Genomic DNA, 25,305 nt, shown 5'->3' with positions numbered 1-25,305 from the left:
GATGGCAATGACAATCTTGTAAATACTTGAAGATGATGAGGTTGAGAGAGTAAAAATACTATTTTCGAAAAATGGTATTTTCGTCAATAATGTGAACTTGTGGGGTGAATATGGCAAAAGAAAAATCCAAAAAAACATGGGTTAATTTTAGGGTTGACTTTGAGTTTTGAGTCAAATTTGCAAATAACCCATAAAATATTGGTGAAATTGGAAAAATAGTCCATAACGAGAATATTTTTGTCCATATATACATTCACAATAATTTGTCAGTTCTAGACATACTTATCCTCATAATAATAAAAACAATTATTAAAATTTATATAGAATTCTGAAAATATGAAAAAATCAATACAATCATGATAATATTTTATATGTTTTGATATAAAAACTAAATTCCAAAAACAATATTGATGTGTTGATTTAGATTTTATTAGAATATATATTATAATCCTTTTTACAATGATAAAATAGACGTTCTATCTTGGCTTCAACGTTTTATTAAAGTTAATATTTGTATTGTAATATTTTCTTTATGATCTATCTAAATATATAATATTTCTGCCTCAGTTCTGACCAAAAAGCTTTGTTATTTTTAAAATACAATGTACTCCCTACGTTCCCGAAAGTAAGATTTTCTAGATTTTATTTTTGTTTCATAAAGATAGATTTTCTATATTTTAAGGTACTTTTATATACTTTTGAGAAACATTAATTGTGAATATTTGAATTGATTAAATTTGATTGGTGAATAGTTATTGAAAAGTGTGTAGAAAAATAAATAGTAAACTAAAATATAAATACTTATTAAATTCTTAATAAACGTGAAAACTCTAGAAAATCCTACTTTCGGGAACGGAGGGAGTATATTGTAAGCTTTTTACTTCATTGTAGATAAATCTATAAAACATTCATCTCTGTTCTTTCATTTACTCTATCATATATCGTAGATAAAACATCTGTTTTTACCTTTATGATATGTTCTAAAAAGGTTAGAGTTTATATTGTAACCTTGTATCTGTTTTCTATTCTATTTAGAATATGTATCCTATATTTTTGGTTACTTTACCTTTTTGAATCTGGAAAAATCTAGAAAACAATCTTAGCGAATTTTATTCAAATTTATCTTGTTTTTGACGTAAATTTATATTGAATGGGGTTGAATTCATCCCTTTTTGATTCAACAACCTTGGTGCCAGGCCTCTTTTTCTGCTCCAATGTTCTCTGATCACACTCCTGCGCTGGTCTACCTGGACTGTTCTTCGCCTAAGGCAGGCACTAAAGCGTTCAAATTTTTTAACTACTTGGTCACTCATCCCGACTTTCAGGAAACAGTCACTGCAGGATGGGAGATTTCTTCTCCAGAAGCTTGGACTCTCTCTTCATTGTCCAAGAAATTGAAAAAAATTAAAGAGGTTCCTGAAAACTCTAAACAAAAACAGTTTCTCGGATATTCAAAAGAGGGTCAGTGAAGCTACCCTCCAACTGGAAAACCACCAACTTCGTTCTTTAAGGAATCCTTCTGAAGCTTCTTTCCATGCAGAGAGAACCAGTAAGGACAAATTGGCCTTCTTGAAGACTATTGAAGAGTCTTTCTTCCATCAGAAATCAAGAATAAAATGGCTAAAGCTTGGAGATCAGAATACTAGTTTCCTTCTCAAAGTGGCAACAGCAAGGAATTTCTACAATGATATTCACTCTCTTACTGTTGTAAATGGTATGGTTGCCAACACTCCTGAATCGGTAGGAATCCTAGCAGTCGAGCATTTCAAATCCATCTTGGGGCCTCCTTTGTCTCCACCAGCTCCAAATATGGTGCTGTTGGTCCAGCACTTTACTGATTTCTCCTGCTCAGATGATCAGAAGAGAGCTATCAGCAAAATTCCCTCCTCAGATGATATAATGAGAACTATGTTCAAGCTAAACCCTAATAAGAGTTTGGGGCCTGATGGTATGACTTCAAGGTTTTATAGTGCTACTTGGCAGATTTTGGGAGCAGAGGTCACGGCTTCTATCTCTAAGTTCTTCGCACTCTCAGCGTTGCCAACGGCGACGGATTCAACTATTCTCAACCTGCTCCCCAAGTTTCTGGGCGCAACTGATATTAAAGATTATCGCCCTATATCATGTTGTAATACCATCTATAAGGTGATTTCTATGCTCCTGGTGGCAAGGCTACAACCTATTCTCCCAGGCATTATTTTTCCTAACCAATCAGCGTTTATCAAAGGCAGACAACTCCTGGAAAACTGCCTGTTAGCCTCAGAGATTGTCAGTGGAGACCATAGAAACAAAGGACCTAAAAGTCTGATCATTAAGGTTGATATCGCGAAGGCCTTTGACTCTGCTAAATGGGATTTTGTTCTCTCTTGTCTGGAAGCTTTAAACCTCCCATTGGAATTTATAAGGTGGATCAACGAATGCTTTAGCTCTGCTGCGTTTTCAGTAGGAATAAATGGGTCTCTTCATGGATTCTTCAGGGGAACTAGAGGTCTCAGCCAGGGTGATCCTATTAGTCCATATCTCTTTGGGTTAGCCATGAATGTTCTCTCCCACATGCTTAATAAAGCAGCCCGCGATGGACTAATTGGATACCACCCAAGATGTAAAGACTCCCTGCTCACTCATCTCTATTTTGCGGATAACCTTTTGATATTCTCAGATGGATTCCCAACTTCAGTCCAAGGTATTCTTCAAGTGCTATCTGATTTTCAGTACATATCTGGCCTAGCAATAAGCCCTCAAAAGTCTTGCTTCTTCCATGCTGCTCTCTCCCTTCCAGAAATCGACTTGATATCTTCTTTGCCAGAAATTCCATTGGGTATCCTGCCCATGCGATAACTTGGACTACCGCTCAATACAAAAAAGTTATCACTCTTAAACTGCGGGCCTCTTTTGCAGAAGATTAAGTCTAAGCTCAATTCTTGGATAACTAAACACCTATCTTTTGCTGGTAGGCTTCAACTTCTGAACTCAGTAATCTCTGATATAATAAACTTCTGGTGCGCAGCCTTCATTCTTCCTACTGAGTGCATTAACAAAACAATTCCCTTTGCGCTGCTTTCTTGTGGAAAGGGTCAACGGAAGGAAGATACACAGCAAGAGTTGCATGGGAAACAATATTTTTACCTAAGGAGGAAGGGGGGTCTTGGCCTAAAAAACATTTCTCTGTGGAACATGGTTTGCTGTATCAAGCTTCTATTGATGCTATTCTTTCAAACTGACTCGATCTGGGTTGCTTGGATTCACCAAAATGTCATCAAAGACTCAGATATTTGGTTATTAAAAGAGCAGCAATCTCACACTTGGATTTTCAAGAAAATTCTAAGGCTGAGGCATCTAGCAGCAGTTCAATGGATTAAAATAGCACCTGGTAATGGCATCTCCTGCAGATTTTGGACTTCTCCTTGGTCGCCCTTTGGTCAACTCATCACCTTTGTTGGTAGCTCTGGCCCTCGATCAACTAGAATTCTATTGTCTGCATCTCTAGCTTCGTTATGGCATAATGGCTCCTGGTCAGTTTCCCCAGCAAGATCGGACTCAATGGAAAAGGTATTGATTTATCTCTCTTCAATCTCTCTCTCTCTCTCTCTCTCTCTCTCTCTCTCTCTCTCTATGATTCTCCAGACGTTATCACTTGGGATGCTTCAAGTTCCTCGCCTAATCGGAACCAGAAGTTCTCTGCAAGCCATCTCTATAATCTCATCAGAGAGCCTAAACCCTCAGTGCCTTGGAAAAATATTGTTTGGCTAAAGAGAGGAATACCTAAACACAAAACTCTTGCCTGGCTGTTTGTTCTTGATCGCTGTCCCACAAGGAACCGAATGCTAGCTCGGGGACTTCAAACTGATGCAGGCTGTCTCCTCTGTAACAGAGAGCCTGAATCTCGTGACCATCTTTCTACTGTTGTGACTACTCATTCTCGATATAGGGTGCTCTTGCAAGTAAGCTGAATCTACCTCTATCCTCCAACTCTTGGATTGACTCTCTTCTTGCATTATGTAACCATCCCGGAGGCACTGATCTTCGTTCTCTCATGATCCTGGTTTGGCAAGCATCAATATATGAACTCTGGAGAGAAAGGAATAACAGGCTCCACCACAATATCTTCAGGCAATCTCCTTCAATTCTGTCTTCGATCAACTCCACAATCAAAAATAGAATCTCATCTTTCAGGGACAAAAATCCTGCTCTCTCTAGCAATATGATGCAACTCTGGTTGTCCCTAAGCTGAGGAGACAAGACTCCATTGATTTTGTCCTTGGTTACTCTCTGATCATCTCTCTTGGTGGCCTGAATATTTGGCTTCCATCGACATTTGGAGTCTCTGCCTTCTTCTCCGTTACTTCCTTGATTGGGATTGGACCTTCTCATACTTCTTTCACTGTTGCCTTCAAGACATTCTATTAAGCCTTTGAAGGCTTTATTCAAGATACAGACTGGACCTGGGTTCATCACTTCTTAACTTATCAGATTCTTAACATGGGATTAATGTTTTGCTCCAACTAGAGTTTTTGTAAAATAACTCTTGCCATTATTTAATATAATGCACCAAATTTTAGCAAAAAAAAACAGTCTTTGTGCTTTCTTCTGTACTATTTCTTACCTATCAAATTAAATGGTTCACATTTTTAAAACGTTGCAAATGGGCTGGAAAGTACGAGAGAATCGTCTTTATCGTTCGTCGTTCTCTTCTGTCTCGTAACAACGACGAAAAGAAAAACAAAAAACATTTAGTTATTAGGTTTTATGGAAAAGAATTAAAATAATAAACAGAAATATATTAATATTTAAGTATAACAAAATTTTGTTATTTGTTTAGTTAGAAGGTTAATTTCGTAATTATAAAACCAAAGGTATATTGAGACAAAAATCAATATGTTCAAAGGTATAAACAGAATGGGCAAACCTTTTATGAATATAGTCCAATTAATCAATTCTCCCTCAGATATATTTAGGCCTACGAACATCCAATAGAATTTCCGGATTCGATGTAAGAAAAAAGAAAAGGGTTGAGCATCCTAGAATTCGGACAGCGGTTTAGATTCTCTGACCAGAGTCTAAAGATGAGTTGGCAGATTGACACATTATTAATTGACAGCGACCTTTCTCTGACAAGTGGAATTGAATATTAAGGATTCGGTTCGGCCTTTTCATAAACGACACTTTATAGTGTCATCAAGCAGTAAAATAATTCTAAACCATCAAAAACTTTAGAAAACTTTACATCTGCTCTGCGTCTCAAGATCATATAATATTCACTTAAAATTAAAATCAACAGTTTTCATAAAACTATTATATAAAAATGAGAAAAAGGGTACTAAATGTCTTGATTATAACAGATAAACTAACTGATTACGAATGAGAATGCAACACACGGAATTCAAACGGATTGTGGAAAACTGGAAAGTCTGAAAACGCGTTTTCTAATTAAATGGAAAGTTCTGTTCAAATTATTTACTTAATTAGGAATGATACACCAATTAATCTGTTTTAAAAATAAATCTAATTTGCAATTTCTTGTTTATTTATATGTCTAATTTATTCATTTACCATTAAAACTGAATGATTTTCTTACCAGAAATATATTTTATTACATATCATTAGAGATTAATATAAATGCATCACACCTCTCGTAGAGAGACAACAAGACTGTTCCTTTGTCCTCCTGATTCTCTCTTGTCAGATCGAAGAGAAACAATCTGAGAAAAAATGGGTGGTCATGGAGAAGGAGTGTCTCTTGAATTCACTCCGACGTGGGTCGTCGCCGGAGTTTGTACCATCATCGTCGCGATTTCTCTCGCCGTGGAGCGTTTGCTTCACCATTTCGGCACTGTTCTCAAGAGGAAGAAGCAGAAACCACTCTTCGAAGCTCTTCAAAAGGTTAAAGAAGGTAATAAAAAAAATCAATCTTTTTATTTTTTTACTTATACGTAAAGTGGGTTCCACGGATCTTGATTCTACTGAGGAACAGAGTTTGATGATGTTAGTGGGGACAACATCTCATAAGTAGTTTCAGTCCTAAAAAGTTTAAACCTTTACTCCCTTTTTTGGGGATTTCTTTTTTTTTTTGGCAGAGTTGATGTTGTTAGGGTTCATATCCTTGTTCCTGACGGTAACACAAGGAATAGTCTCCAAGATCTGTGTGAAAGAGGATGTGCTAATGCATATGCTTCCATGTTCAAAACAAGAAGCCGTGCTAAGTAAACATAAAAACGTGACGACAGCAACAGAGCATTTTCAGTCGTTTTTCCCTATTGTTGGGACCACTAGGCGTCTACTAGCCGAACACGCTGCTGCTGAAGCTGGTTACTGTGGCCTAAAGGTTGATTTTTAAAATACATCTCTTGTATAAAGGGTGTGTCTTCTTTTGCTAATTCTTTTTTTTTTCTTTTTGGTAGGATAAAACACCGTTGCTTTCGATTGAGGCGTTGCACCATCTACATATCTTCATCTTCGTACTTGCCATTTCTCATGTGACATTCTGTGCTCTTACTGTGGTTTTTGGAAGCACTAGGGTGAGCTTAACCTTGAATAGTTTTTGTCAGTTAATTAAAGTGACCATCTCAGGTGTGGTTTTATTCAATGTTTTTCTATTGCGTAATGCAGATCCACCAATGGAAGAAGTGGGAAGATGCTCTTGCAGACGAGAGTTATGACCCTGAAGCAGGTACTTATTCGCTCTCTGTCTAACTTATTCGTTTTAAGTGAAATCTTTGTAAGTAAATAGTTTGCATGCATTGTTCCTTTTTGCAGCACTTCAGAAGAAAAGAGTCACTCATGTGCACCAACATGCTTTTATTAAAGAGCATTTTCTCGGCATTGGTAAAGATTCAGTCTTCCTCGGATGGACGGTAAGGTTATTCTCTAAGTAAATGTGCTCTTTGTAACTTCATAGCGGATGTTGAGGTTATGTATTTTTCCATGACAGCAATCATTCTTCAAGCAATTCTATGGATCAGTGACAAAAGCAGATTACGTGACTCTGCGCCTTGGTTTCATTATGGTAAAATCTTTGATCATTTTGAAACAAAGCTCTAATGTGATCATTAGACTAACATCTGTTTTTGTATCATCAACAGACGCATTGTAAAGGAAACCCCAAGCTTAACTTTCACAAGTACATGATGAGAGCTCTTGAGGATGATTTCAAACATGTTGTTGGTATTAGTTGGTATCTTTGGATCTTCGTCGTCATCTTCTTGCTTCTTAATGTTAATGGTAATGCTTCCACATAACATGTAAGGTTTTTTTCAATCTTTTAATTAATATAGAATATAAAACCCTATGTTTCTGTATCTTTCAGGATGGCACACATATTTCTGGATAGCATTCATTCCCTTCATTGTGAGTCGATTTGTCCCTTTCTTAAAATGTGCTTCTTCTTTTCAATTGAACTTTTGTCCCTTGTCTTGTTGTGTTACTTTGAAGCTGCTTCTTGCGGTGGGAACAAAGTTGGAGCATGTGATATCACAGTTAGCTCACGAAGTTGCAGAGAAACATGTAGCAATTGAAGGAGAGTTAGTGGTGAAACCATCAGATGAGCATTTCTGGTTCAGCAAACCTGAGTTTGTTCTCTTCTTGATTCATTTCATCCTCTTCCAGAATGCTTTTGAGATTGCCTTCTTCTTTTGGATTTGGGTAAAAGTCAAAAGACTTTGATTCTTTTTATTAAAACTACCTTCCAAGTTTTATCAAAAAAATAAAAGAAACTACATTCCAAAATATTTACCTGAGCATGTATAAGTGTGTATTTTGTAGGTTACCTATGGCTTTGATTCATGCATTATGGGACAAGTGAGATACATTGTTCCAAGATTGGTGATTGGGTACTGATTTGTTTTTGCCTTTTATCATTTATTTATTTTAATAAATACATCTTTTACACATATATCTATCTTTTTCTATGTAGTGTCTTCATTCAAGTGCTTTGCAGTTCTAGTACACTGCCTCTTTACGCCATTGTCTCACAGGTAAATAAGCTACAGGATTTGTCGGTTTGGTTTTTGCAAATCTCTGCAAAAAAATGACCCTTGTCTTATTACAACAGATGGGAAGTAACTACAAGAAAGCGATATTTGAGGAGAATGTGCAGGTTGGTCTTGTTGGCTGGGCACAGAAAGTGAAGAACAAGAGAGCTAATAATGGGAACGAAGGTAGCTCTAAGGCTGGTACAAGTCCTAGTCCTCCTGGTGCTCCTAGTGCTGGTGCAGGTTTTGCAGGAATTCAGCTCAACAGATTAACAAGAAACAACGCAGGGGAGACGACACAAAATGAGATTACACCTGCTCATGACAACCATTGAGTAGAGTCTAGAGATAACTTATATCTTCCTTATAGTCAGAGTTAGCTTCCATATCCTGTTATGTTGCTATACATAAAAGCTGTAGTGACTTTATTTTATTTTATTTTAACTCTGGTTAAAAATCTTTTTGCGTTAGAATTGGGAACTGAATCTATTATTTGTATATATATACTCCCTCTGTTCGGTTATAGTGACATTTCACAGCTGTTTTGGAACATTGTAGCTAGGACTGGGCATTTCGGATATCGGTTTGGTTCAGGTATTTCGGGTTCCGGGTAGTTCGGATATGGGGTTAGAGGATCCACTAAGTACATAACTTTTTTTCGGTTCGGTTCGGTTCGTTTCGGATAGTTCCGGGTTCGGTTTGGATAGTAAAACTAGGAACTGGAAAATACCTGAAATAATTTTGGTTCTCATTTGTAGGGGTGGGCACTTTACCCGATATCCGAAGTAGCACCCTAATCCGACCCGAAAAACCCGAACCGAAATCCGAACCGAAGTAGCAAAATACCCGAACGGATATTAAGTTAAGAGAGATTGGATATCCGAACCCGAACGGGTAATATCCGAATCCGAATGGATATCCGAAAATAACCGAACATATGTATACTTACCCTTATATTTCTAGTATACATCTCTCATTTTATTTAAAATATGTATATTGATGTTACACATACTTTAAAATCATATAGTATATATATAATTATGGAGAAAATAGTTTGATATTCATTTAAAATGCATGTCAAACTTTTTGTTTCATGTATTAACAAAAGTTACATCCAAAAGTTTAAAAACAATAACCAAATTAATATTTTTATTTTAGAAATGTTATCTCCAAATCTATTAATCATTCAATTTATAAAAAGAAAAAGAAATCAGTTAAGTAAAATCTATATTTTTAAATATAAGAAACTTAAAAAATAAAAATTTTATTTTTATTTCTTTTAAAATCTAAATATCCGAACCCGATCCGAAATAACCGAACCCGAACTAAAAATACCCGAACCCGACCCGAAGTACAGAAATACCCGAACATGTTCTATATCCCTATACCGAAATACCTGAAAATCCGAAATACCCGACCTGAAACCGAACGGGTATCCGAACGCCCATCCCTACTCATTTGGTTCCGGTTCGGATAGTTCGGGTAGTTCGGATAGTTCGAATAAAATATTAGTTATTTAGGATAAACTATCAAATAATTATGATGATTTAGATAAAAAAATTTGAATATTTTGAATATTTCGGATAAAATTATCCGGATACTTTTCGATAATACGGGTAATTCGGATATTTTATTATAATAGTTATCTTCAAATATTTTTGCATTCTTTTAAGAAAAAATTTAGTTATAAATATATATTTAGTTATGTTATATGTATATATAATTAATATTTTTATTTATTTGGATACCCGTTCGGTTCTTGGTTCGGTTCGGTTATTTCGGATATAGAAATATAGGAACCATGCGGGTATTTGAAGGTCCTCGGTTCGGTTCGGATATTTCGGTTCGATTCCGGTTTTTTTGCCCAGGCCTAATTGTAGCTGTATGATTCCAACAAACATGACCAGCAAACTGACCGTTTTTGAATCAAATACACATTAGGATACTGACGGAAAGATCTAGGGTTTTACCAACCAATCGAGTTTCTTTGTAATCCGTTTGTTATTACATACTGATCAATAAAACATTTTTGAAGATCCCACAATCGAGTTTAGTTTTATTTCATTCGACCTAACCAAATTTGGATTCAACAGTAGCTGTCTGTTGTTCATTGCAGAATTTAGGTTCAGTTATTTTGGTTTCTGAAATATAGAAACCAAATATTTGCTTTGTCTTCCCTAGAATCTTTAAAATTCAGTATGCTATTGTCTCTTGAATACACAGTGGCTGTTCTGTTTGATTTAAATGCTAAAGAACCAAATGGTGTTACCACTGCTTCATAACAATGATATTAACATCCATCTCCTTATAAAAACCAAGAGTTAGAACATTATTGAAAATTTATGAGTTCCGTATATGAGAAATAAGAGAATGTATATTGCCAAAAAACAAACAAGTGGAAGTGATAAAGGGCTCAGCGAGCTTTGCAGGCCTGCAACTTTGGATAATCGGTTAGGTTCCGGATAGGATCAATTCGGTTCCGGATATTTCGGTTATTTAGAAAGTGTATCCAGATGTAGTACCCAATTGAATTTCGGTTCCGTTCCTACCGGTTCCAGATCGGTTTGGATATACAATTTTAAACCCAAAATACTATATTTTTATTTATTATTATATTTTCTATTTTTTAAGAAAAATAAATTGAAAACAGATATATATTCGTCAAATGTAAATAAATACAACAAAGTTAAAGTAGCCTAGTGGTATTGCACATGCTATTTCGTCTTCCACACCCGGGTTCGACTCTCGTGAAGTACATATTTATGTGTTTTTACATATAATTCGGTTTAAATCGGATATCCATTCGTTCCGGGTAAAAGCCGGACCCGATATCCATGGTTAAATATAATTTGGTCCATCAGGTAAATTTGGCTTACCCAATCTGATCCAAATCGGTTCGGTTCGGATAATTGGATATGGGTAAAAGTCCCAGGCTTGGAGCTTTGCTTGCAGAATTTACATTATGTTTTTAACGCTGTGACACAGATTCAGCAGAGAAGAGGTACTTGACACAGGAGAGAACAGAATCATGGGCAGGGTCATAGGGATGGTCCTTGGAAGGGATCTCAAGGATTGCAGGAACCGCCTTTTTGTAGCTATCCACCAAGAACCTAATCATATTGGCAACCTACACGCATTGTTTCTTATCAAGTTATTTTTTGACACTAGAAATAAATGGATTTTGGATAAGTTTAGAGGACACATAAAATAGATCTCAATCTATATTTCAAACTCATGAATGATATGGGTTTGAAAGGGCATATATGCAAAGTGGTCTCAACTCATCTTATGTTTCTTCAAACTACCCTACAATTACATGATGAAAGCAAGAAGGTATTCACTAAACACAAGGGGCTCAATAAACTTGGAGTAGTACAAGACATGAGATGACCTCTTTGATAACGACACAAAATAGCACCGCACATAAACATTAGTTATAATCTATTCTATTAAAACTGAAGCACAAAATAACACTAACTTAATTTTAAGTGGATTCTTACCAATTTTTATTTCATTTTCTACTAATTTTAACCAGTTTAGTTATGGTTTTCATTTAAGTGTTTTATTACATATTTTACATTCATCTTTTACTCTTCCAAACTACTTCATTAATTATATTTACCATAATAATTCGATAACATTTATTTTACGTATTAACCATAATAATTTCACGTGTTTAAATGAAATTGCTTAATTAGTGACAAGAATTCAAATTGGTAAACAAAATTATTTTTTTATTTACATAATCAGTTAGACATGGGCATTCAGATATATGTTACAGATTGATTTTTACGAGTATCGAGTTTTTGGATTTTAAAATTAAACTATGTTTGGCTATTAATTTTTTTAAACAATGTTAGATTTGAATTCTTCTGAATCTGGATTAATTTTTGTGAACCTAAAAATATCTAAATAACTTATATATTTAAAATGTCACTAAATAATTTATTAAAAACTCAAAGTCAAATACACGTAGATGTCATAAACTAGGTTTCCTTCTAGTCCAGAGTTTATAAGGAGTCTTAGGAATGGCCTTACTAGGAACCCAGTTTAGCACATACGTTACAGTTTTTAATGCATATATCCACAATGAAATGGGTAGAGAGCAATTTCTCATCCTGCTCCTAACCATCTCTATCAAGTACGATTCCGCCTCTCAGCTACACCATTCTGCTGAGGAGTACCAGGGATAGTTTATTGTGCACAAATACCTTTACTTTCAAGTAACTTTTCAAATGGACCAGGACATTGTCCACTTTCATCGAATTTTCCATAAAATTCACCACCTCTGTCAGATCTCACTACTTTTACTTTTTTTTATCTAACTGCCCTTCAACCTCATCAAAGAATACTTTGAAGACATTCACATAACTAGACTTTTGATGCAGTAGACAGGTATTTTCATACCGTGAGTAATCATCAATAAATGTGATGAAATATTTTTCGCCACTCCATGAAGGAGCATCGAAGGGGCCACATATGTCGGTGTGTATTAACTCAAGAAGCTGAGTGCTTCTTGTGGCTGATTTCTTTAAAGTATGTTTCGTCTGCTTTCCTTTAATGCATTATATGCACACATCTAAGTCACTGAAATCTAACTGAGGAAGAATTTCATTCTTTATCAACCTCATAATTCTTTCTTTGGAAATATAACCTAGTCGTTGATGCCACAAGAAAGCAGAATTTTCATTAATTGCGCTACGCTTAATGCCTCGACTTTCAATATTAAATAGGGATTCAGAAAACTTTGCATCAAGGTTGAACTTATAAAGTGAATCAAATAAAATACCACTACCGTAAAAGTAATCATTTCGGTACAATGTGAAAACACCATGTGCAACCGTAATACTAAAATCTAAATTGTCCAACCTACTAACAAAAACAGAAACAAGATTTCTAGAACACTCAGGTACATAGAGACACCCTTCAAGATCCACATAACTTCCAGTGTCCAAGATCAATCTATACGTCCCAATTCCTTCTATTTGTGCCTTCATCATGTTTCCCATGAACAAGTACTGCTCAGGTCCTCTTATAGGCTGGATCGAACTGAATCCATGTTTAATATGAGACACATGAGTAGTAGCACCAGAATCTAACCACCAAGTATTATTAGGAACTTCAACAAGATTCATTTCATAGCAAACAAAGTTGTAATGTTTACCTTTCTTGTCGAACCAACCCTTCATTTTAGGACAATCCTTCTTGAAGTGTCCTGCTTTCTTACAAAAGAAACACTTCTTTTCCTTCTGGATTTGACTTTGAGGTCCTTTCACGAAGTTCTTAACATTCCTTTTGTCATTTTTACTTGATGTTCTTTTGCTGCCACTGGCACTTCCAAGATCCACAAAATTAGCAATTTGATTTTTCATCTTCCTTAGTCTCCCCTCCTATTGAATTAGCATATATCCTTTAATTCCTTAAAGTTCCATTTACCCTTAATAGTGTTGAAATTCACCTGGAACTGGCTAAATTCAAGAGGTAGAGAGTTCATGATGAATTGAATCAAGAACTGTTCATGAACCTCCATTCCTAAGGTTGTTAACCTTGCTGCCAGATTAGACATGTGCGTCACATGATCGGGGATTGGTTGAGACCAGTCAAACTTTTTCGTAGTTAGCTCATTCATGAGACTTCCTACAATCGACTTGTCAGCCAATTCCGATTGTGAATACTCCTTAATTTTCTTTATGAATTCTCTTGCTTTCTCTGTCTTAGGAATTGATGGATTAATACTTTCCACCATCGTCAACCTCATTAAGTTCAAGCTCAGCCTGTTAGATCGCTTCCATCTCTCACAATGAGAATTTTCAGATTCAGAGCTATCTACTGTAATAGTTGAGGGTTCCTCATCAGTTAGTATGGTGGAGTCCAAAGCCATTACACCCAGTATAAACCGGATTTCCTCACTACAAGAAAAATGCGTTTTAATAGCAGAACAGGATAGCGTTTTTTCGCTTTCTGCTATGGTTGATATATCCGTTAGTTTTAGATAGCGTTTGTATTTTTGGAAACACTATGATAGAGAGGCCTAATTGGAAACGCTATGGTAGCGTACATTTAATAGCATATAAAATAATAAACGCTATAATAGTGTACTTTTTGAGTCCCTAAACCCTAAACAAACTTTTGAACCATATACTCTAAAAAACAAAATCTAAACACTAATACACTAATAATCTTTACAATATTTGAAAACTTAAATCTTAAGTTTACACTCAAATTTTGATATTTTCAAAATTTATAATTAATTCAAATCGTAAATTCAAACCTCAAACCCTAATTCTTTAACATCTTTTCAAACTCTAAACCATGTATCCAAATCTAAACTCTAGTTTAAGCTTATAACCCTAACTATTTTCTAACTCTTACTTGCAAAAGTAACAAAATATTAAAAGCTTCAAACTCTTATTAAATTTATAATTTCAAACTTTTCAAAAAACCTTAACTTCATACACTATATCCAAACTATAACTTCATATCTTAAATTTAAAATCAAAACTTGATCTTATATCCAAACTTTAACCTCATATCTTAAATTTAAACCTAATAATTCATACTATAACCTCATATCTTAAATTTAAATTTAAAATTTGATCTTTTTATATTAAACTATAAGTCTCATTCTCCAAATTTTAAACCCTCTATCATAAACATAACTTTTAGATTTTAATATTTTCAGTTTGCATATTAAAAAAAATAAAAAGCTCGATATATATATTTTTATACTGTCTAACATATAAATTAAATAGAACTATAAATACTTTTATAATTTTACCAAAGATAAAAAAATCAATTAACAAAAAAAACTGTCAGGGACCAATAATATCAAAGTACTCAGATTACAATCTCCACCATTGGATTAGATTAATCCAACAGACCAAATTTAATCCTCTTTGTCTCTCTCTTTCCTCTCTCTGCGACATTCACCCCTTCCTCTTCTTTTCACTTCTGATTTCGGATCCCCCTTCCTCTGCTCCTAGCTTTGCTTATATACTCCCATATGACGGTCTATCCCTGATGGGCTGAGTCTGCCGCGGGCTGGATTTTTTCCATTTTCGTCGGCTTTCTCGTTTATCGGGAAAGTTGACATTTATCTTTTCGGAAAGTTGACATTTATCTTTTCGGAAGTTTAACATTTATCTCGCCAGGCGAAGATAATTGTAAACCGTCGCATCTATCCTTTTAGAAAATCGTAAATGAGTCGTCCGATCGGGTTTGGTCCCTTTCGGGCCGTCTTCCGGACTTCCGCTGTTTTTCTACGATTCCTTTGAAAGGATGCTCCTACTTGGATGTCGAGTTTTTCGGAAGATCTTCGATCCATTGCCGAGGTGAATGGTGTTTTAAGATAACCATCGCCGTTTTATACGAAGTCTTCCTGTCCGTTGATGTCTTACGGGTTCCTTGGAATCTTGGAGCAGGAAAAGGAGTTTTGTTTGCGGGATCTCAGAAAGTCGCAAAACACGGATTTCTGGCGACCCGGAGGCCTGGAACTTACACACGAAGACTAGCCGTCCGATGACCCGAGCCAGCACGGGGCTAGCCGCCGGCGACCACGACCAGCACGGGCCCTAGCCGCCGGCGGCCACGGCCAGCACGGGGCTAGCCGCCCGGCGGCCACGGCCAGCACGGCCGCTAGCCGCCGGCGGCCACGGCCAGCACGGGGCTAGCCGCCCGGCGGCCACGGCCAGCACGGGCCTAGCCGCCGGCGGCCACGGCCAGCACGGGGCTAGCCGCTCGGCGGCCACGGCCAGCACGGGCGCTAGCCGCCGGCGGCCACGGCCAGCACGGGGCTAGCCGCCCGGTGGCCACGGCCAGCACGGGCGCTAGCCGCCGGCGGCCACGGCCAGCACGGGGCTAGCCGCCCGGCGGCCACGGCCAGCACGGGCGCTAGCCGCCGGCGGCCACGGCCAGCACGGGGCTAGCCGCCCGGCGGCCACGGCCACGTCCGGAAGTGGGCTGCCCGGTTCCTTCGGCGTGTGCGTGTTTTTTGCATTTTTAGTTTTCCGTAGGTTTTTCCTTGTGTAGAAAATGTTTCTAGCAGTTGATTTCGAGATGATTAATCTCGAACTTAATTTTTTCCTGAGGTTTCTCGATTAACGATTAGTCTCTCGAGGTTGCTCTAACATTTTTCATATTTTCCGAGACTTTCGGACATCGATTTCGTCTTGACCGATTTTGACCCCAACACATGACATGCCTAGGACTATAGTTTCTGATAGAGATACTAAGTTTCTTAGTTATTTTTGGAAGACTCTTTGGTCTAAGCTAGGTACTAAGCTGTTATTCTCTACTACATGTCATCCACAAACTGATGGGCAGACTGAGGTAGTTAATAGAACTCTTGGAACTCTCTTGCGTGCATTCATTAAAAAGAATATGAAATCATGGGAAGAATATTTGCCTCACTGTGAATTTGCTTATAATCATACTCAGCATTCTGCTTCTAAGTTTTCCCCTTTTGAAATTGTTTATGGGTTCAATCACATCTCACCTTTGGATCTAATGCCTTTATCTGAGTTTGAAAGGGTCAGTATGGATGGGAATAAGAAAGGAGAGATGGTACAGCAAATCCATGAGCAGGCAAGAAGAAACATTGTTGAGAAGACCAAGCAGTACACCAAAAGAGCAAACAAAGGCAGGCGTGAGATGATCTTTGATGTAGGTGATAAAGTGTGGGTTCACTTGCGCAAGGAGAGGTTTCCTAAAGAAAGAAAGTCCAAGCTGATGCCGAGGATAGATGGTCCTTTTGAGATCATCCAGAAAATCAATAACAATGCCTACAAGCTTGATCTTCAAGGTAAGTATGATATAAGCAACAGTTTCAATGTTACTGACTTGATCTCTTTTGTTGCAGATGAGCCAGATTTGAGGACAAATCCTTTTCAAGAGGGAGGGGATGATATGATCATGGACAAGTCAAGCAAAGAAGACAAGGAGACCATGGAGGAACCAGCTGATGAAGATGCTCTCACCATGCCTAAGGGTCCTATGACTCGAGCCAGAAGCAAGCAACTCAAAGATGCCATTGGAGGACTACTTAAGACATCCATGAAGCAAGAAGAAAGTCTTGGAAGAAGCTTGATCAACCAAGACACACTTACCACAATTCAAGCTATTTCGTTTTCTAGATAGTCATCAAATGAGCAAGTAACATATGTGTGCTCTTTTTCCCTATCTTTGGTTTTGTCCCACTGGGTTTTCCAAAGATAGGTTTTTAACGAGGCCATATGTTGCTTTCCTATCACTCATTTGATGTACTTAGGATTTTCAGACTTTCATATTTTATCTTATGTTTTATCTTAGACTATGGTTTGTTTTATGTCACATTAAGAGACCAAGGAGCCTGTTCCTTGCTCTCTCTATATATATGTGCTCAGAAACCCTAAATGAAGTATCCAATCTTTTATTTTCAGACTCTTGTCTCTCTCTCTGTAGGCTGCAAGTTCCCTTGTAGTTCTGAGATCCCTTGAGTCTTTGTTAGTGTGTCATATCTAACAAAACCACAAGAGTAATCATTCCTGGTGTGCCATATCCGAGACTGATTACTTAGGAGTATCAAGGAGTCCCTTCCCTAACTCTTTGTGTCACCATTCAATCCACAAGCCTTGAAGAAGATTGAGTCTCTAATTCTCTACTTGCAAGGATCTGTCCCCTTACCATCCAGAGAAGCATCCTAGGAGTGTATTAGCATAGCATGTAGGACCTCTGACATAGTTCAACAATACCCTCAAATAATAAGAACTTTCCTGCTTACGGGGGGCATAGTTAATTCTTCCAACGCTGAACCGTTGTTTCCTTCTACTGAACTTCTTCTGACTCTTTGAGTATGTGTAATAGTTGGGAATCTGAATATAGGTAAGAGTCCTAGCAAAAGCATCGATCTTACACAGGGCAAACCATGCCAAGAACATTGTGTGTTTGGATGAGTTTACGACCAACAACATTCTTAACTTTATCCTTCCCTCTGAAGATACGGGTTATTTACCTGGTAGATGAAATGACAGCTTCTCAACCGCAGTGGATCTATAATGTATCGGAAACTTAAAAATTCTCCATGCTCCTTCACATGTGGAAACATATCTACATAAATCAATTAAAACAGAGTTAAAATAACAGACATAAATTACACTGTCATTTAATTGCTGAACTCAGCTAAAAATACCTGCAATCAAAGAAGTCCTTTATTTCATTTTTCTGATTCTCCACCGACTTCCCTGCTGTTGATTTCGCTGTATGTGAGATCTCTGCAGCTGAGCTCGCTGCTGCAGAAGAAGCTGTAGCTGAGTTCGCTGTAGATGAGCTTGGTACAGTTGTCTTCGCTGCTGTATTATTTGCAACATCAGGCTATGTTGGTTCGATTACCACAGTAACACGATCTGCTCCTTTATTAATGTATTTAAATAAATACTTAATAGAACCAACTTGGTTGCACCACTCTACATTAATGTGTGCTCGATAGCGAAGAGATAGTGTCTTGTTATAAGGAATGACCCATCTGTTATCACACTTCAAACCATTCTTCTCCACATAACAATTAGGTTGATTACTCATTCTATGCACTGGAAAACCATCTTTTTCACTCTAGTATTCTCAGCATAGGGTTTAGGAAAACTTTTCGAACACTGTCCATTTTTCATACACGGTGAATTTATATTAGCAGCTCCACAAGGACCATGAATCATCATATCTTTAACAACATCATAAAGATCTGGATCAAGTGATTTGTCTGGAATCTCAGCTGATATGATTTTATCAATCTTATGTTTTCAGAAATTTGGATCCAGGTCGCATAAAAAGCAGAATGTGAGCATGTGGCAACCCTCTTTTTTGAAACTCAACAGTATACATAGCTGAAAAATATAAAACATGAAAAATGTAAGCAACCGATCATATGTATATAACTTGAAATAGAAAAAAAAAATAAGAATCAGTTTTTAAGAACTTACATGAAGCCGTTTTGCCCAAAATATTCTTCTTTGTCAAATCATTCATCAAAGACTCCAGTTTTTAACTTAAAGATCCGACATATAATTTCCGGTCTGTCATCTGAATTCAAGCCTTTCTTTTTCAGAAATCTTGTAAGTTCTGGCCATTTAGGATTGCACGTAAAAGTGATGAAAAGATCTGGAAAACCAAAATGTCTACAGATGGCCATAGCATCTAAGTACATATTCTTCATGTATCTTGGACCACCTGTAAAAGTAGCTGGTAGAACAAATCATGAACCAGCTGATGAAGATGCTCTCACCATGCCTAAAGGTCCCATGACTCGAGCCAGAAGCAAGCAACTCAAAGATGCCATTGGAGGACTACTTAAGACATCCATGAAGCAAGAAGAAAGTCTTGGAAGAAGCTTGATCAACCAAGACACACTTACCACAATTCAAGCTATTTCTTTTTTAGATAGTCATCAAATGCGCAAGTAACATATGTGTGCTCTTTTTCCCTATCTTTGGTTTTGTCCCACTGGGTTTTCCAAAGATAGGTTTTTAACGAGGCCATATGTTGCTTTCCTATCACTCATTTGATGTACTTAGGATTTTCAGACTTTCATATTTTATCTTATGTTTTATTTTAGACTATAGTTTGTTTTTATGTCACATTAAGAGACCAAGGAGCCTGTTCCTTGCTCTCTCTATATATATGTGCTCGGAAACCCTAAATGAAGTATCCAATCTTTTATTTTCAGACTCTTGTCTCTCTCTCTGTCGGCTGCAAGTTCCCTTGTAGTTCTGAGATCCCTTGAGTCTTTGTTAGTGTGTCATATCTAACAAAACCACAAGAGTAATCCTTCCTGGTGTGTCATATCCGAGACTGATTACTTAAGAGTATCAAGGAGTCCCTTCCATAACTCTTTGTGTCACCATTCAATCCACAAGCCTTGAAGAAGATTGAGTCTCTGATTCTCTACTTGCAAGGATCTATCCCCTTACCATCCAGAGAAGCATCCTAGGAGTGTATTATGTGGTATCATAGCAAATCTGGATAGGGAAGTACTCGTTTTCTTCAAACTTTCACTCGATCTGTTCTTACTTTCATAACCATTGATAGATCTGAGTTTTGTTGTGTTGTTTCTGTCGATTTGATTCACTTTCAGTTCAGTATTGCTAGATCTGTTGTTGTGTGTTTCAAAACTGATAGATCTGAGATTTGTTGTTTCAAAATTGATAGATCTAAGAGTTTCTCTTATAGATCTACTCTGGATCTGTTCAAATCTTGTTACTGTTGTGTTAGATCTGTTGTTTCTGTCAGTTTATCATCCGATCTGTTGATTAACCTGTGTAAGATTGATATATCTGATCTTGTTTTGTTGAAATCTGATAAAATAGACAGTGTTGATCTTGTGATTTTTGAAAAGACTCTTGAGATCCTTGCAAGTCTGTTTCATTTCTTGTTTTGTTTCCTTATTTGATTTTGATTTTGATTTCGAACTCTTTTACTGGCTGAGTTTGTTATTTGTTTCAGGTAAACACTTTTGTGTTTGTAGAGTGGTGAACAAAGATCAAGATATAAGCAGCTTCTTCCTTGCTGGGCGAGTACTGTAGCTACAGTCAAGTCTGGTGCCTAATTTTCTCAAGTCTGGTGCCTAATTTTCTCAAGTCTGGTGCCTAATCTTCTCAAGTCTGGTGCCTAATTTTCTCAAGTCTGGTGCCTAAATTTTCTCAAGTCTGGTGCCTAACTTCTCAAGTCTGGTAACAATGGGCAACGAGACTGATGAGGAAGCAGACTTGATGAGAAAGAACAAACTGTTGATGGAAGCAATGGCCGCTCAGTTGAAGCAAACCATGTTGGAAAGCATGACTGAGATGATGAATGAAAACATGAAAGAGATCAGAAATGAAATCAGACAAGCTACTGGTCAAGGTCACAGTAATGAGTCCAGAAGGAACCGTCGAACTCACACTCCACAAGAGCATGCTGGTTCACAGGAGACTGATAACTACTATGAGCGCCACAGAAGTGAGAGAAGTGGTTCTTCCTCAGCATCACGAGGTAGTAGAAGGAGAACTCGTCGTGATACGGATGAAAGAAGACCTTACCGTGATGAGCTTTCTGGTTTGAAGCTTAAGATCCCTCCCTTCCATGGCAAAGTTGATCCTGATGCTTATCTTGAGTGGGAAAAGAAGATTGAGATTGTATTCAACTGCCGACACTACACCAATGCTCAGAGGATTCAATTTGCTGCAACTGAGTTCTATGATTATGCTTTGAGCTGGTGGGATCAACTAGTGACTACTAGGAGGATGAATCAAGAGTATCCGGTTGATACTTGGCAAGAAATGAAGTCTCTTATGCGCAAGAGGTTTGTGCCTAACCACTACCACCGGGATCTTCATCAAAGATTGAGGAGACTTACACAAGGATCCAAGACTGTGGAAGAGTACTGCCAGGTATATCTGAGGACAGAGAAGCTACTATGGCAAGGTTTCTTGGAGGGCTTAACCGCGAGATACAAGACAGTGTGGAGATGCAGCACTATATAGAGATAGAAGAAATGTTGCACAAAGCTATTCTGGTGGAGCAACAGATTAAGAGAAAGCATTACTCGCGAGGCAACTATGGGTCCAGCAAGTATCAGTACACTAAAGAAGAGAAACCATCTCATCTGAAGGACAGCAAGCCTCAGCAGAAAGAAGATACTAAGCCAAGCAGCACATTCAGCAAAGACAAAGGCAAAGCTGAAGCTAATAGTTCTAGAGCCAGAGATGTTAAGTGTTTCAAGTGTCAAGGGCGTGGACATTTGCTAATGAATGCACCAACAAAAAGGTTATGATTCTTCTTGAGAATGGGTAGTATGAATCAGAGGAAGAGAAATCTGAGTCTGATCATGTGAAGTCTGGAGAAGAAAGTGAAGTAGAATCAGTGAGAGGCAGAATGTTGGTGACAAGAAGACTCTTGAACTTGCAGACTAAGATTGGAGAGTTTGAGCAGCGTGAGAATCTATTTTACACAAGGTGTCTGGTTCAGGGAAAGGTGTGCAGTCTCATTGTTGATGGAGGGAGCTGTGTCAATGTAGCTAGTGAGACCATAGTGAAGAAATTGGGTTTGAAAGTTCAGAAACATCCTAGACCTTACCGGCTGCAGTGGCTCAATGAGGAAGGTGAGATGAGAGTCTCCAATCAAGTGCTGATACCTATAGCCATTGGTAGATATGAAGATGAGATCTTGTGTGATGTATTACCAATGGAAGCTAGCCATATTCTTCTTGGTAGACCATGGCAGTTTGATAGGCGAGTGGTTCATGATGGTTTCACCAAATAAGCACTCTTTTGAGTTTAATGGAAAGAAGACAGTGCTGGTACCTTTGTCACCTAAGGAAGTTCATGAGGATCAGCTACAGCTTCAGAAAAAGAAAGAGATAGACCTCAAGCCTGATCAGAAACATCACAGCCTCTATACCAAACAGGGAGATATCAAAAGAATTTTATACTCTCAACCCTCTATTGTTTTACTTATGTTCAAAGAGATTTTGCTAACAGTCACTGATCTTCCACAAGATTATCCTAGTGAACTAGTCTCTCTTTTGCAGGAGTATATTGATGTATTTCCAGAAGATAACCCCATAGGATTGCCACCAGTGCGTGGGATTGAGCATCAGATTGATTTTGTTCCTGGCTCCACTCTTCCTAACTGACCAGCATACAGAACCAATCCTGTTGAGACTAAGGAGTTGCAAAGACAAGTGGAGGAACTGATGGAGAAGGGTCATATCCGAGAGAGTATGAGTCCATGTGCTGTTCCAGTACTTCTTGTGCCTAAGAAAGATGGTAGCTGGCGCATGTGTGTTGATTGCAGAGCCATCAACAACATAACAGTGAAGTATCGCCACCCTATTCCTAGATTAGATGATATGCTTGATGAATTGCATGGCTCTAGAATCTTTTCTAAGATATATTTGAAGAGTGGGTATCATCAAATTAGGATGAAAGAGGGAGATGAGTGGAAAACTGCTTTCAAGACTAAGCATGGTTTGTATGAGTGGTTGGTGATGCTTTTTGGCTTAACTAATGCTCCTAGTACCTTTATGAGATTGATGAATCATGTGCTTAGATCTTTTATAGGAGTGTTTGTGGTAGTTTACTTTGATGATATCGTAGTTTACTCCAAGAGCTTAGAAGAGCATATAGTTCATGTTAGAACTGTTCTTGATGTTTTGAGAAAAGAAAAGCTCTTTGCTAATCTTAAGAAGTGTACTTTCTGTATGGATAACTTGGTCTTTCTAGGCTTTGTTGTGAGTGCAGATGGAGTAAAGGTGGATCAAGAGAAGGTGAAAGCCATACAAGAGTGGCCGATTCCTAAAACCATAAATGAAGTAAGGAGTTTCCATGGGCTAGCAGGCTTCTATAGGCGATTTGTGAAGGACTTCAGCACTCTAGCAGCTCCACTGACTGAGATTATCAAGAAAGATGTAGGATTCAAGTGGGGAGAAGCACAAGAAACCTCATTTCAAATCCTCAAAGAGAAGCTTACTAACTCTCCTCTCCTTATACTTCCTGATTTCTCTAAAACATTTGAAATTGAATGTGATGCCTCAGGAATTGGTATTGGTGCTGTGTTGATGCAGGATAGAAGGCCCATAGCATACTTCAGTGAGAAACTAAGTGGAGCTACTCTCAACTATGCCACTTATGACAAAGAACTATATGCCTTGGTGAGAGCTCTACAGACTTGGCAGCATTATCTATGGCCAAAGGAGTTTGTCATTCACACAGACCATGAGTCTCTCAAGTACCTCAAGGGACAAAGCAAGCTCAGCAAGAGACACGCCAGATGGGTAGAATTCATTGAAACCTTTCCTTATGTGATCAAATACAAACAAGGTAAGGAAAATGTAGTTGATGTTGCACTATCAAGAAGGTATACTCTCTTGAATACTCCTGATGCTAAGTTGCTAGGATTTGAACAACTTAAGGATATGTATGCAACTGATTCTGACTTTCAGCAAGCTTATCAATCGTGTGAGAAATATGCTACATGACATTACTTTAGGCAGGATGGATTCTTATTCTATGATAATAGATTGTGTGTGCCTAACTGTTCTTTAAGAGATTTATTTGTCAGGGAATCCCATGGAGGAAGTTTAATGGACACTTTGGTATTGCCAAGACTCTTAAGGTTTTGCAGGATCACTTCTTTTGGCCACACATGAAACGAGATGTTGAGAGAATCTGGTGGAAGGAGTGCAACTTGCAAAGCAGCTAAGTCAAAGATCCAACCCCACGGTTTGTACACTCCTTTGCCTATTCCTACTCACCCCTGGAATGATATATCTATGGATTTATTGTGGGTTTGCCAAGGACCAAGACAGGTAAGGATTATATCTTTGTAGTTGTGGACAGGTTTTCTAAAATGGCACATTTCATTGCTTGCCATAAGACTGATGATGCATTGCATGTTGCTAACCTGTTCTTTAGAGAGATTGTGCGCATTCATGATGTGGGAACCAAAATTCGCACTGTCGATTTTAGTTAAGTTAAAATGTAGGGAAACTAAGTTGACCTAGTTTCCCCGAGGATCCCGGCTATCTGCTGGGCCACGCACGACAAAGTTAATACGAGTCTAGTTCGGAAATAAATGCGAAAAATAAAGAGAGCAAAAAGAAAGAATCTTATTTCCAATCTGCGGAGAGCGTTGGACAACAGGTCGAGATATCGGCTACAAAGAGCTGTCGATCGTCGCTAGTCTCGAAACCTAGATCTAACCTAGTCGAGTTGCAGCTCGCTAAAAAGGAAATAAGCGCCTAAGTTCTAAGTTGCTCTGGAGTGGTTTCTTTCTTCTGATTTCGGATCCCCCTCCTCTCTGCTCTAGCTTTGCTTAATATACTCCCATATGACGGTCTATCCCTGATGGGCTGAGTCTGCCGCGGGCTGGACTTTTTCCAATTTTCGTCGGCTTTCGCGTTTATCGGAAAAGTTGACATTTATCTTTTCGGAAAGTTGACATTTATCTTTTCGGAAGTTTAACATTTATCTCGTCAGGCGAAGATAATTGTAAACCGTCGCATCTATCCTTTTAGAAAATCGTAAAATGAGTCGTCCGATCGGGTTTGGTCCCTTTCGGGCCGTCTTCCGGACTTCCGCTGTTTTCTACGATTCCTTTGAAAGGATGCTCCTACTTAGATGTCGAGTTTTTTCGGAAGATCTTCGATCCATTGCCGAGGTGAATGGTGTTTTAAGATAACCATCGCCGTTTTATACGAAGTCTTCCTGTCCGTTGATGTCTTACGGGTTCCTTGGAATCTTGGAGCAGGAAAAGAAGTTTTGTTTGCGGGATCTCGGAAAGTCGCAAAACACGGATTTCTGGCGACCCGGAGGCCTGGAACTTACACACGAAG

The 25,305-nt window shown here is 38.0% G+C and overlaps 1 protein-coding gene across 1 annotated transcript; it reads left to right on the top strand.

Moving 5' to 3' along the window:
• The first annotated feature begins 5,560 nt into the window (after positions 1-5,560).
• LOC108839995 (MLO-like protein 1) lies at positions 5,561-8,505 on the top strand. The gene is made up of 12 exons (XM_018612808.2): positions 5,561-5,890; positions 6,075-6,322; positions 6,399-6,515; positions 6,607-6,667; positions 6,754-6,851; positions 6,929-7,003; positions 7,080-7,218; positions 7,304-7,344; positions 7,429-7,638; positions 7,759-7,826; positions 7,910-7,970; positions 8,048-8,505. The coding sequence occupies exons 1-12, from the start codon at positions 5,710-5,712 to the stop codon at positions 8,300-8,302; spliced, it is 1,554 nt and encodes a 517-aa protein (XP_018468310.2). The 5' UTR covers positions 5,561-5,709; the 3' UTR covers positions 8,303-8,505.
• Positions 8,506-25,305: the final 16,800 nt, after the last annotated feature.

Source organism: Raphanus sativus, chromosome 2 (genome assembly GCF_000801105.2).
Source record: "Raphanus sativus cultivar WK10039 chromosome 2, ASM80110v3, whole genome shotgun sequence".
In the NCBI taxonomy this organism is placed as follows: Eukaryota; Viridiplantae; Streptophyta; class Magnoliopsida; order Brassicales; family Brassicaceae; genus Raphanus; species Raphanus sativus.
The sequence above is the reverse complement of the archived record's forward strand: the minus strand, read 5'-3'. Positions and strand labels throughout refer to the sequence as shown.